Source organism: Sus scrofa, chromosome 4 (genome assembly GCF_054392235.1).
Source record: "Sus scrofa isolate SSC_HxYL_T2T_F1_AM1 chromosome 4, Sscrofa_HxYL_maternal_Yorkshire_Landrace_v2.0, whole genome shotgun sequence".
NCBI lineage: Eukaryota > Metazoa > Chordata > Mammalia > Artiodactyla > Suidae > Sus > Sus scrofa.
Genome location: NC_139386.1, coordinates 98,910,726 through 98,925,294, shown reverse-complemented (window position 1 = coordinate 98,925,294; position 14,569 = coordinate 98,910,726). Strand labels below are relative to the sequence as shown.

General features: G+C 37.0%; 1 protein-coding gene across 17 annotated transcripts in view; it reads right to left on the bottom strand.

Annotated features, from left to right (window-relative positions):
- ASH1L (ASH1 like histone lysine methyltransferase) overlaps positions 1 to 14,569 on the bottom strand; it is a 189,247-nt gene that overhangs the window by 157,566 nt on the left and 17,112 nt on the right. For 13 of the 17 annotated variants that reach the window (XR_014844073.1, XR_014844074.1, XM_085022729.1 and 10 more), the window contains one exon: positions 2,770 to 3,290. The exons of the other annotated variants lie outside the window; for them this stretch is intronic. Coding sequence is in view for 11 of the 13 variants with exons in the window: in XM_085022729.1 (XP_084878855.1) it covers positions 2,770 to 3,189 (420 nt within the window). In the remaining 2 variants the exon portion in view is untranslated. The remainder of the gene's footprint in view (positions 1 to 2,769; positions 3,291 to 14,569) is intronic. 17 annotated transcript variants of the gene reach the window in all.

Here is a 14,569-nt window from a genome sequence, read left to right as displayed (position 1 = left end):
AGGCTGAAAAAAGTTAAAGAGAACATTTATAAGAATCTATAATATGCTAGATACTACATATAAATTTAATTTTCTTTAATTGGAGTAAAGATTTATGTTGTGTTCATTTCAGGTATAGAGCAAAGAGATTTTTTTTTTCAGATTCTAGTCCATTAAAGATTATTACAGGATATTGAATATAATTCCCTGTGCTAGAGCGTAAATCCTTGTTGCTCATCTATTGTTATGTGTAGTGGTTTGTATCTATTAATCCCATAGTCCTAACTTGTCACTCCCTCTCTCTCTCCCCCTTCTGATAATCATAAGTTTGTTTTCCAGGTCTGTGAGTTTGTTTCTGTTTTATATAAGATTCATTTTTTTAGATTCCATACAGTATTTGTCTTTCTCTGGCTTACTCCACTGTGTATTAGTACTCTTTAGGTCTATCTATGTTGTGGCAAATAGCATTCATTCTTTCTTATGACTGAATAATAGTCTACTGTGTATACACACACACACACACACACACACACACACACACACACACACAAAATCTTCTTAACCCAATCGTCTGTTGATGGGCACTTGGGTTGTTTCCAAGTCTTGGTTACCGAAATTTATTATTTATATAATCATTTAAGATAGGCATCAATTGTCCCACGTTATAAATGAGAAAACCACAGCATAGCAAGAGAAACCAAATTGCCTTGTCCAGTTATTAAGCCAGGATTTGAATTTGGTTCTGACTCCATAACTCGTACTCTTTCTATTATTTATGAAGAAGTAATTCAGAGGGAAGTAATATATTCAATAGCCTATGATAAAGTAAGTGTCGGAAAAATAAACACCTACTCATTACCAGCAGTTTCGTAAGTATACAGACACCTTTCCTCAGGAACCACAGAGTACAAACAATGTAAGTGGGATATAAACTACTACAAATTCTGCTACAAACAATATAAATGGGATATAAACAGTAGTAGGTAGCACTGGGAACTATGTCTAGTCACTTATGATGGAGCAGGATTATGTGTGAAAATAGAATGTATACACGTATGTGTAACTGGGTCACCATGCTGTATAGTAGAAAAAAATTGTATTGGGGAAATAACTATTAAAAAAATTAAAAAAAAAAACAGTAGTAGTTTATAATATATCAAGAGTAAGTATGTTTTGTGGGTGAAATCTTTTCAGAATAAAACCTCATTATTAGTACTACTTAAAAACCATTACAGGAGCTCCTGTCATGGCTCAGCGGAAACAAATCTGACTAGTATCCATGAGGACACAGATTCTATCCCTGGCCTCATTCAGTGGGTTAGGGATCCAACACTGCTGTGAGCTGTGGTGAAGGTACCAGACGAGGCTTAGATCCCACATTGCTGTGGCTGTGGTGTGGGGCCAGCAGCAACAACTCCTATTCAACCCCTAGTCTGAGAACCTCCATGTGCTCCGGGTGCGACCCTAAAAAAAAAAAAAAAAAAAAAAAATTACGGGGGGTTCTCTGATAGCCTAGCAGCTTTAAGCTCCTATATTCTCACTGCTGTAGCTCTGGTTGCTGCTGTGTGGTGCAGGTTCAATCCTTGGCCCAGGAATTCCCACATACTTCCTGTGCGGCAAAAAAGGAAAAAAAAAACAAAAACAAAAACCACAAAAAAATTCCTAGAGAGAACCTGAAATAAACACTGCAACTCCCATTTAAAAAAGAATTACAGAAAGATCACTAAAGATAATCATTCTGGGGAGTTCCCGTCGTGGCGCAGTGGTTAACGAATCCGACTAGGAACCATGAGGTTGCGGGTTCGGTCCCTGGCCTTGCTCAGTGGGTTAAGGATCCGGCGTTGCCGTGAGCTGTGGTGTAGGTTGCAGACGCGGCTCAGATTCTGCGTTGCTGTGGCTCTGGCGTAGGCCGGTGGCTACAGCTCCGATTGGACCCCTAGCCTGGGAACCTCCATATGCCGCGGGAGCGGCCCAAGAAATAGTAACAACAACAACAAAAAGACAAAAGACAAAAAAAAAAAAAAAAATCATTCTGGACCCCTTTAAAAGTTAGCTGTGCAAGACAAGTTCTAACACTGTTTCAAGTAAAAATGTTTAGATAAAAATCTTTTTGATTTGACTTTCTGAAAATCCTTGAGGTCACAGGAAGAGAACCATCCTGAAATGTAAGTGATATTGTAATCATTTTACATCTTTGAGCCTCAATTTCTTCTCTGTTAATTTGTCTATGGTCACATTGTTATTAAGTAGGAGGGCAAGATACAAATCTAGGTTTCCTAACTACAAATCCAGTATTCTTTACAGTAGGCTACATCAGAACAGCAATCTGGATATACTCCATTTAAAATATTTGCCATAATTTTACAAATTAAAATATATAATGTGTATACTATCTCTGACAAAACTCAAAGCCTGTTTTAGATTCATAAAACAGACTAGGTGGAAATAACATATAAAGAATAAAATCAAACATCCTGGAATATGTACGTAGGCTTCATAAAAATTAATAGAGAAATCCAAATATTGGGGGTTTTTTGTTTGTTTTGGGTTTTTTTTTTTCTTTCTTGGCCACCCCATGGCATATGGAGTTCATGGGCCAGGGATCAGATCTGAGTTGCAGTTGCAATCTACACTGCAGCGGCAGCAATGCTGCATCATTTAACCCACTGTGTTGGGCCAGAGATTGAACCTGTGTCCTGGCACTGCAGAGACACCACTGATCCCGTTGTGCCGCAGGAGGAACTCCCCAAATACTGTTAATGACCACATATTGTTGGGAATTCTACTTACCCGCTTTGAAGGACAATGTTCATTCTTTTCATCTGTCATCTTCCCACTTTTAAGTGCTTTCCTTGGGTGCTTGATACTCGTTTTTATGGCAGGTCGACATACATAGTTCTCCAAGTTCTTTGGAGGTTTTTTAGTTCTCTTAGCCTGAAGGCCAATTTTCAATTTCAAATTTCCCTCTGAAAAATTTGTTTCTTTCACTGAAAACTGTTGCTGTGCATCAGTCAAACCATCATCCTTCCCTGCTTCGGTATTTCTTTCCCGATTCCACTTGCGGAGGTCCTCCTCTTCCTTTGCGTTGTTTTCTAGCTCTACTTCTCTCTTGCTGACCAGTGTGCTTGTACTGATGGCAGAGGGACTCTTTCTTGAAAATCCTTCGGAATCAGAACCCAATCCTAACATAGCAGTATTTCTAAGGTCCATCACAAGTGTATATTATTGCCAAGGAATCTTATGAAAATTTTACAGAACTGTGTTCCATAAAAAACAGGGATCTCCAAAACTTGCAACCAGCATCTCTTTCTCTGCAGGACAGACCATAACAAAAATTTATCAGAACAGAGGGAATTACTGATGAACATGAGAAATGGGTATGGGGGAAGAGGACAAAGAGATCAGGAAGAACTCAAAAGTCACAGTTAAAATAGATCAAAATATAGTTCAATACAGGTTTAAATTAATTTAGTTATAAACAAATTTAAAATTTCAGAATTAATTTATTATTCTCTAGAAATCAAAAACTAACTGGTTCGGGAAGGTACAAATCAATGTTTAAGAACCACTGCTAGGGAGTTCCCGTCGTGGCAGAGTGGTTAACAAATTTGACCAGCATCCATGAGGACATAGGTTCATCCTCGGCCTCGCTCAGTCGGTTAAGGATCCAGCGTTGCCGTGAGCTGTGGTGTAGGTTGTAGACAAGCTCGGATCCTGCGTTGCTGTGGCACAGTCCAGCAGCTACAGCTCCAATTAGATCCCTAGCATAGGAACCTCCACATGCCATGGGTGCAACACTTTAAAAAAAAAAAAAAAAAAGAACCATTGTTATAACTCAACCAAGAAGTGTCTGCAACTGATGCAACTGACAGTCAAGCATATCCTAAGATAAAAATAGTTTTATAGGAGTTCCCATTGTGGCACAGCAGAAATGAATCCGACTAGTAACCATGAGGTTGTGGGTTCGATCCCTGGCCTTGCTCAGTGGGTTAAGGATCCGGCGTTGCTGTAAGCTGTGGTATAGGTCGCAGACATGGCTTGGATCCTGCGTTTCTGTGGCTGTGGCGGAGGCCGGAAGCTACAGCTCCAATTATAGCCCTAGCCTGGGAACCTCCATATGCCACAGATGCAGCCCTAAAAAACAAAAAATAAATAAATAAAATTTAAAAATTTTAAACTATATATATATATACACATATATATTTTAATACTCCTCAGTTTCAAATGAATATATTTCTTACATTTTAGTTAAATAAAATCAATTTCATTGAAGGTAAAGAATCATGTTTCAGGGTGGTTTCAGGCTAAAATCATCTCTGTTGCTGGTATACAATTCAACTCTGAACTTACTCATTTATTCATTAAAAAATATTTCTGAGTACCTATCACGTCATTGTGCAACACCCTAGAAATACTATAGTCAACATAGTCAGTTTCTAAACTTAAAAGCCTTATACTCTAGTGAGAAAGATGAACATTAAATAATTATATAAATGATTTAGAACAATTGTTATAAAAGCTCTGAAAACCAAAATACATTTTCACAAACTTTCCTAATAGCAAACAGTCAGTTGGCATGCCTCAATCTCCCAAATCCATAAAATATTTTTACACTGGCATGCAGATTTATTATTTTGCAATAATAGGTGGTACACCTTACCTGAGAAGCTGAATATCTACACAGGGCAACCCCCTTCCCATAAATAAAGATCCTCAGAAAACCATATTAGATTACCACATAATCTAGTGGCTAGTGAATACAAAACCAAAACAATTCACCATACTCGAGGGCTAACAGACTAGTCTTTATTTCAAGCATATATCTGAATCAGGATTAGGACCAGTATCTGGGAAAAAAAGAGAACATCCTATCCCTTAGAAAAAATCCATATAAGTAGAATATTTTATAGTTTAAACTATATGCCTTAAGACTTTTCTTTCCACCAAAATTATACAATTTTCAAAGACAAAGACCACATGATATATTTTATAACTCCTATAAGAAACTTAAGTAGAATCCATAGTCCAATGACAGGAACACAACAAGGTTCAATAGAAGGTGGCAACAATTTTATTAGTAATACTAGTAATGGTGATAGAATTTTAAGCAGTTACTCAACAAATGCTGGCCAATTGACTAAAGTGTTTTCCTATTCTATTCACTCACAGAAACAGCTGAAAGAATAATTTTCAAATCAACTGCATATGATAATTCTTTTTGTTGTTTACCACTTCATACATTAGCACTTCACAATGGTATTCAAGGATTTTCAGAGTCTGGTTCTAACTATTCAAACTTGTTTATCCTTACTTTCCAACATACATCTATGATTTTAGTCAATTCAGTTTTCTTTATTGTCATTGACAAATCATGTTCATTTCTGCTTCTACGCCATGTGCTTTCTCTCCTTTTAAAGTACATTGTCCAGATTACCCATTGTGGCTCAGCTGGTTACAAACCCAACTAGTATCCATGAAGATGCAGGTTTGATCCTTGGTCCTGCTCAGTGGGTTAAGGATCCAGCATTGCCATGAACTGTGGTATAGGTTGCAGATGCGGCTTGGATCCTGCATTGCTGCTGCGTAGGCCTGCAGCTACAGCTCCAATTCGATCCCTGGCCTGGGAACCTCTATATGCCACAGGTGTGGCCATAAAAAGCAAAAAAAAAATTTAAAAAAAAAGGCACAAAGTCCTATCTTTTCCAAGATGTGTTCACATCATCCTGAAATTCAAAACTCTGAAAATCAAAAGGTTTTTTTTATAACTCACTGGTGACAAAATGACCTGACCTGATCTGGATCCATTTGGGTCTTAAATTACCACAATTTTCTGTGAACAGTCATATACTTCAATGCACAGGTACTAAAGTATTTGATTAAGGAGACTTCTTTGCCAGTTGTTCCTTTCCGCCCTTGACTCTAAACACTGGAGTGCTCCAGGTCATGCTCTTCCCTTTTCCATCTACACTCACTTCCTAAATGACCAGACGTAGTCTTTTAATTTTTGAATTTAAATTTCATCTAACACTGATGATTCACAAATTTCTATCTCCAGACAGAGACCAGGTGAGATCTCTTTCTGGAACTCAAGATTCATATTATCTAAATGCCCACCTGACAAGCTTACCATGTCCAAAGGCAATTCACCTTCACCTAGCCCCCTAAATCTGTTCTTCCCACAGGCTTATTCATCTCAATAAATGCAAATCCAACCAGAAATACCTAGGCCAAAATTTTCTAATCATCCTTGATTCTTTTCTTTTTCTAATGCCCCATATGTCCAGTCAGAAAAGTCTTCTTTACTTCCAAAATACATGCAGAATCTATTTATAATTTGATAGCTACTAATCAGGTCCAAGTGATAATATCTGATCTGGACTATTTCAATAGCCTCCTAAATGGTTCCTTGTTCCAGCCTTTGTATGTCTTCATAGTCTTCTCAACACAACAGTAGAACGATCCTTTTAAAGTCCATGTCATAGCCTGTCAATCTGCTCAAAACCCTTCAATGGCTTATCTCATTCACAGTAAAAGCTAAAGTCCTTAGAACAGTCTAAAAGGCCTTACAATCCCTCTGCCTCTCTTCCATCTCCTACCAGTCTCCCCACTTTGTCCCAAGATAGGGTGAACTACTGCTGTAGTGCATATTTGATCCCTGGCTGGGAATATCCACATGCCACAGGCACGACCAAAAGAAAAAAGAAAAACACCCATTCCAACTCTTCACACTATATCCTGCTTTATTTTTCTCCAGTGCTCTTCTCACCATCTGATGTACAATGTTTGTATTGTTTATATGCTTCCATTGGAATGTAAAGTCTACATGGAAATGGATTTTTGTCCCTTTAGTTCAATGTAGTATCCAAGCACCTGGCACCTGGCACATAGGTAATGCTCCATAAATATTTAAATTAATTCCACGCCGTATGTGGGTTATATCTTATTGGCTTCAATTTGTTTCTTTTCTAGTTTTTTCCCCTCCTCTTTCTTTCATGTTCTTAAATTCTAATGCCTACCGTGGGTTTCCTGCTTCTAATGATGAACTCATGGACCTGCCACATTATCTTTCTGGTTAGTTATTAAATCCTTTCTTGGATAAAAAACAACTGCTTTTATATTCACTACTCATAACTACACACATTTTTAAATTTCCATGTAATTTTTTATTTTCATAATAAAAAATTCCACAGTCTTAATGTATATTTATAAAGTAGAATTTCAGAATTTCTTTCAAAGAAAGAACTTACGGCATTTTTTTACCAGCATTTATTCACTTTCAAAACATTCTAGAAAAGGGTTTGGAGAAGATGATTCTCTTTATTTGAAAAATAGAAAAAAATGAAATCAAGCGACACAGATTATTAAATATAGCAGAATATCAACAAACTGAAAAGGAATTAATTTGAAAACACTGATCACTATGCTAGAAATGTATACATAAGAATAGGTAAATATTACGTTTCCTTAACTTGATCAAAGAGGAAAAAGAACCGTATGCCTCAGGGCATATTTTGTGGATCCATTTAGACAGCATGACTGGAAAATCATGATTGGCAAACCCTACATACCAAATTTAAGTGTTTTCTAGTAAAGACAAATCCAATTTCTGAAGATACTTCGCAACAAAGAATGCTTTTTATCTGCTAAATGTAAACTGCTTGAAAGGCAGTCCCTACAGCAACTGCCACAATGTTGTTTTTGAACTTTCAAAGCAATGTTCTTCATGAATGATATTCTTTCAGCTTTTGGAAAGATATCTATACCAGAATGATATTCTTTCAGCTTTTGGAAAGATGTATCTATACAATCTACGTTTTTCATCCAGGAGCAAGGACGCCATGTTGTCATACAATGTATTCTAGTTTCTACTATAATATTTTCAATTTAAAACACAGTTTCAAGGAGAAACACAAAACAAAGAATGCTAGAATCTTGTCACTCATGCTCAAAGAGGCAAATTCAACATTCTTCTCACATGTAACTTTGGGATTTATATTTTCAAACAAGTGAAACAATCCAAAACAGTTTAGCCCAAATTCAAAGGAAACGAACATTAGATCTTTCCAAAGCCCTTTTGACCAGATCATTTTAGCTGTGAACAAACTTTTTAGAAAATTACTAATTTAAGTTGACCCTTGGAAAAAAAGGGTTGTAACTGTACAGGTCCACTTTAAATGCAGATTTTTTTCTCAATAGTAAATACCAGGGTGCTACATGATCTGGCTGACTCCATAGATATTGAGGAACTGCAATTCAGAGGGCAGACTTTGTGGGTTTTCAATTGTTTGAAGTGTCAGTGCCCCAACCCTCATATTGCTCAAGGGTCAACTATACATATTTTCTAAGTACTACAAATACTGGATCATTACAGTGGGTTCAGCATTAGTAATTTTAAAATAAAAAAAATACCTAAATTTTACTGAGCTCTTAATATATGCAAGACTAACGCTAAAAGATTTATATAGATTATCTCATTTAAGCCTCACCATCACCATGAGGTGGTTACTACTATTATTCTATTTTTAGAGATGAAAACTAGGTTAACAGGCAATAAAAGGTAAAGTCTAGGCCCATCTGGCTTCTGTTAAACACTATGTTATGCTGTCTCCCAAAGACCATTTTTAGTTCTGCTCTTATTACTCCTCTCTGCTACATTTAGCATATTGGATATTTGAAACTCTTGACTGCTATGGCTGCTATGATCACACATTCTACTAGCTCTCCAACTATCTAACCATTCCAGAATTTCCTTTATGAATTCACCACTCTTAATCTATCCTTTCATTAATTCAATAAATATTCTGAGAGTCTCTAAATATGTTTTGAGAATTGTGACACCCACTGCAGATTTAGTCATAAATAGTACAAACATGGTTCTTGGTATCATGAACCTTTTTGTCTTTTTAGGGACACACCTGCAAAATATGGAAGTTCCCAGGGTAGGGGTCAAATTGGAACTGTGGATCTGAGCCACTTCCGTGACCTATGCTACATGGCAATACTTTATCCCCAACCCACTGAGCAAGGCCAGAGATCAAACCTGTGTCCTCATGGATACTAGTTGGGTTTGTTAACGATAAACCACAACAGGAATTCCCTGTATATGTATTCTTTTTCAGTCTTTTTTCTTGGCCTTGCCTGTGCTACAGCAGTGACCCATGCCACTGCAGCGAGAAGGCCAGATTCTTAGCCCACTGTGCCACAAGAGAACTCCCTCTTTTTCTGATTCTTTTCCATTATAGGTTATTATAAGATAGAATACAGTTCCCTGTGCTAAATATTAGGTCTTTGTTATTTACCTATTTTAAATATACTGTCTCTATTAGTCCCAAATTCCAAATTTATCCCCTTTGGTAACAATTATGTTTTCTATATCTGTAAGTCTATTTCTGTTTTGTAAGTAAGATGAATTTTAAATTTTAGACAGGGAGACAGATCAACGACTAATCCTATAAATATATATAACTTTTAATAAATGTGAAAATACTACTATATGAGGTAGTACAACAAGGAAATTTGGAGGGACAGGGATATTTTATAAAAGCATTTAACTTTGGAGTTTCTGTCGTGGTGTAGTGGAAATGAATCTGACTAGGAACCATGAAGTTGCAGGTTTGACCTGGCCTCACTCAGAGGGTTAAGGATCTCGCGTTTCCATGAGCTGTGGTATAGGCTGAAGACGCAGCTTGCATCCTGCGTTGCTGCGGCTGTGGTGTAGGCTGGCAGCTGCAGCTCCAATTGGACCACTAGCCTGGACTCTTCCTATGCCACGAGTGCAGGCCTAAAAAAAAAAAAGCAAAATAATAATAATAATAACTAAATAAAATAAAAGCATCTAACTTTAAGTTGAGACCTAGTATAAAGATTAACAGTAGATAAACCAAAGGGAGAATAGCACAAAATGAAAATGATAAAGATTAATGAAAATAGCCTGCAGAAGGCCTTGCTGGCTGACATGAAAGATATGGAATCTAAAAAGAAGCTCTGAGTGGAGGAGTAATAAGATACAATTTACATTTTAAGAAAACTACGGAAGAAGGATTAAAAAGATAGCAAAAGTTGATTCTGGAGTACCAGTCATAAGATGGAAGATCAGGGTAGTAGCAACTGGAAATAAAGAAAAATGGATGGATGAAGAGATATTTTAAGGATTTCTCATCGTGGCTCAGCAGTAAGGAACCTGACTAGTATCCATGAGGATGTGGGTTCACTTCCTGGCCTCACTCAGTGGGTTAAGGATCCAGTGTAGCTATGACCTGTGGTGTAAATCACAGACATGGCTCGGATCTTGGCATTGCTGTGGCTGTGGTGCAGGCCAGCAGTTGCAGCTCTGATTCGATCCCTAGCCAGTGAACTTCCATACACTGTGGGTGCAGCTCTAAAAAGTAAAAATAAATAAAGAGATATTTTTAGAGACTTAACTGATAAGATTTGTCAGTGAGACACAGGAGAGGAGGCAAAGAAAAAAATGAAAATTTGAGCAACTAGAGAATTATACGGTGGTACCATTTAGACACTCATTCAACAAATATTTACTGACTACCCATCATGTAACAGTAACTTACATAGTAGTATTGGAAAAATCCTGTCCTCAGGGCACTAACATTCTGTAGGCTATTTGTCAGGATGAGACAGAAAGGAAGATTAAGAGTTCAGTAATAAATATGTTAAATTTTTGATGCCTGTGAAACATTTAAGTGGAAAGGTCAAGCAAACAGATGTAAATTTATGTATATGATATAAATACAGAGGGAGAGAGCGAGGTAGTATAATATATGAACAAAAAGTGAATGGAGTTTTGTAAGTTTTAACCTAGTAAAAAAGGTAACATTACCACACTGCAGACTAAACAATATTGGCAAATTTTTATATTAAAATAAGTAAAATCTAGCTTGTCTCATCTATGATAAATTTTCATTTTTCTTTGTGGTCTTTATTAAACATAGTTAGAGACTGTAATCCTTGTTCTATTTCTTGACATTCAAAACCAGATGTAAATGAACTATTTTACACTTTTAAAGACTTATAGCTCATTACACATTTTAATTTGTCCTGGGTTTCATGCTCTTTAAAACTTTTTAGAAAAGACTATTGTATTTTTAGACTATGTATTAGCTAAGTAATCATAGTACCACCAACTGTTCCAGTCAGAAACCAAGGGGTCATCTTGGACTCCCAACCTAACAACCAAACTTGTGAAAACCACATAAATAATTTTTTGTTACACCCAATTCTAATTCAATTCCATTACCACTTGCTTGTCCAAAGAAACAATTCTTGCCTAGAATATAGTACTGGTCTTCTAGTTTCTTTGCATAGCTATCTTGCCCTCTTCTAGTCCCTTCCCCAAGATGCAACCAGAAAGATGATTTAAAAAACGATCTAATTATGTTATTTCTCTGCTTAAAACCTTTGGATTCTTTGATACTAACCTTTGGATAAAAAAATCCCCAATCCTAATCATCATTTATAACTTAGATTTGCAGGATAGTACAGTAGTTAAGGATACAAACTCTAGACCCAGAATACACAGGCTCATATCCCAGTTTTGGTATATTAATTTTGGGCAAGGCACTCCATGCCTTGTTCTCTAATTGGTGAATAGAAACTGTTGTGAGGGCTCAATAAACCAACATATAAGAAGTACTTAAAAAGTACTTAACGCATACTTGTCTACTTTTTTGTTATTATCTGTCCCTACCTACCTCTAGCCACACCGTTTCCCACTCTTCTATGAGCAGAGCAGGGGCAAAGAACAACCCCCAAAAGGAAAAATTAATATATGTGTGACATATAAGTGTTGTAAGTACCTTTCAGTTCCTCAAATGTCTGTCTTCCTCCCTTTAGGAGAACATACCGTTAGTTCTCTCTGTCTGGAACCCTCTTCACCCTCTTCTTGGATAACTGCTACTCAACCTTTCCATCTTAACTTAAAGGTCACCTCATCAGGAAGATACTTCCTAACCCCCTACACCAGGGGATAGCTCCCTATTAAGTGCTTACAGAGCATAATGTAAGTCTCTTAACACTTATACTAATAAGTTATATGCTTAATACCCATATTTTACTCTAGACTACTGGTTCCATGAGAATAAAAATCCTAGTCATGAGATTCCTAGTCATGAGAGTAAGAATCCTTGTCAACTCCTAGCCAGCCCACTTGGTTGTACACTAAATAAAGAGTCCTTCCAAGAGTACACCATTCACATTGTAAATATCTTACATTTGTTTTTCATAAAACTTTTCTGTGGAAAATTGAAGTCAGAATTTAAAATGGTGCAGCTGCATTGGAAAACAATCTGGCAGTCACTCAAAAGGTTAAAAAAAAAGTTACCACATAACCTTGCAATTTCACTCCTAGGTATGTACCCAAGAGAAATGAAAACATTTATCTACCCAAAAACTTGTACACAAATGTTCACAGCAACATTATCCAGACAAGAGAATGTTACTCATCAACAAAAGGCATAAAGTACAGTCACCCCTCAGTACCTGTGGCGCGGCTTCCAGAAGCCCCAGATGTCAAAATTCAAAGATATTCAAAAGCCCCTTATAGGAAATGGCACAGTATTCACATATAACCTACATGCATTTAAATCATCTCTAGATGGCTTAAACATAATACAATGTAAATGCTACATAAACAGTTTAAACACAATGTAAATGCTGTGTAAAACAGTTGCATGCAACAAATTCAAGTTTTGCAAGGCAAAACTTTCTGGAATTTTTTCCCCCCAATATTTTCAATCTATGGTTAGTTGAATGTGTGGATGTGGAACCCACAGATATGAGGGGCAGATGTATTGATACATGCTACAACATAGATGAAAACCGAAAACACGCTAAAAGACGGAAGCTAGATGCAACAGACAACACTGTATTTCAACATTTGTATGAAATGTTCAAAACAACAAATCCATAAATATTTGATAAAGGTATCCCTAGTGGTTACCTAGGGCTAGGGTAAAAGGAGAATACCTAGGAAGAAGAGGTATGACTGCTAAGGTATACCAGGATGAAATATTCTAAAATTAGATAGTGGAAATGGTTGCCTAACTATGTGAATATACTAAAAACCATTGAATTGTACACTTCAAATTAGTGAGCTGTATAGCACATAAATTATATCTCAATAAAGCCGTTTAAAATTTTTCTGGTAGATCAAAATGAAGTATCTTCTGGAAGGGGTTCCTTCTTACCTTTCATAAAAATAGAATATGGGCTACTAACAGTCCTGTAAAGACATTTTTCAATTAAAGACATTTCAATATGGCAAGAAGCTGATTTATCTGATACATATTTGCTTCGGATTGACCTAACTGGCTATCCAGTTGGAGCAAAAAAAGTTAGATCCATTCCTCACATTTAACACAAGAATAATTTCTGGGAATTCTCTTGTGGCACAACAGGATAAGGATCAGGCACTGTCACTGCAGTGGTGTGGGTCACTGCTATGGCATGGGTTTGATTCCTGGCCTGGAAACTTCCACATATCACAGGTGTGGCCAAAAAAAAAAGTTTCCGCACGAATTCAAGTTATATGGAAAAATAAAAGTACTTGAAGAATATTTGCAAATATTTTTATAGTGTATGGTTGAGAAATACTCTTTTTTTTCTTTTTTTCTTTTTTTAGGGCCACACCCGTATGGAAGTTCCCAGGCTAGGGTTGAATCAGAGTGGCAGCTGCTGGCCTACACCACAGCAACAGCAATGCCAGATCTAAGCCACATCTGCAACCTACGCCACAGCTTATGGCAATGCCAGATCCTTAACCCACTGAGCAAGGCCAGGGATCAAACCCACACCTTCACGGATACTAGTCAGGTTCTTTACCGCTGAACCACAAAGGAATTCTCGAAAAACATTCTTAAGCAAATCAGGAAACCAGAAACCATACAGGAAAATACTGGCAAACTTGATTACGTAAAAGTATTATATACCTATAATGTAAGACGTGAACAAAATCAAAAGATAATAGATTGGGAGAATAAAAAATAAGTTGAAAAAAGAAAAAACAACAGATTGGGAGAAAATATGATAAACATGAAAAAAGATTAACATCTCTTACATGCAACATTATTCCATAAAGAAAAGATACAGGAGTTCCCATCGTGGCGCAGTAGTTAACGAATCCGACTAGGAACCATGAGGTTCGGTCCCTGCCCCTGCTCAGTGGGTTAACGATCCGGCGTTGCCGTGAGCTGTGGTGTAGGTTGCAGATGCCGCTCGGATCCTGCGTTGCTGTGGCTCTGGCGTAGGCCAGTGGCTACAGCTCCGATTCAACCCCTAGCCTGGGAACCTCCATATGCCACGGGAGCGGCCCAAGAAATAGCAACAACAACAACAACAACAACAACAAAAGACAAAAAAAAAAAGAAAGAAAAGATACAGAGGAGATATGCATAGGCAACTACAGAAGAGACAGACAAATTAATTAGAAATATAAAAAGATGAACTATCTCACTAATAGTCGGGGAGGTATGAATTAAAATAAGATGTTTTTTGCTCATCAGTTTGGTTTAAATTTATGAAGGGTAAGAACTAATACTGGCAAGGTGGGAAAGAGGGCACTAATGGTCAGCATCATTTT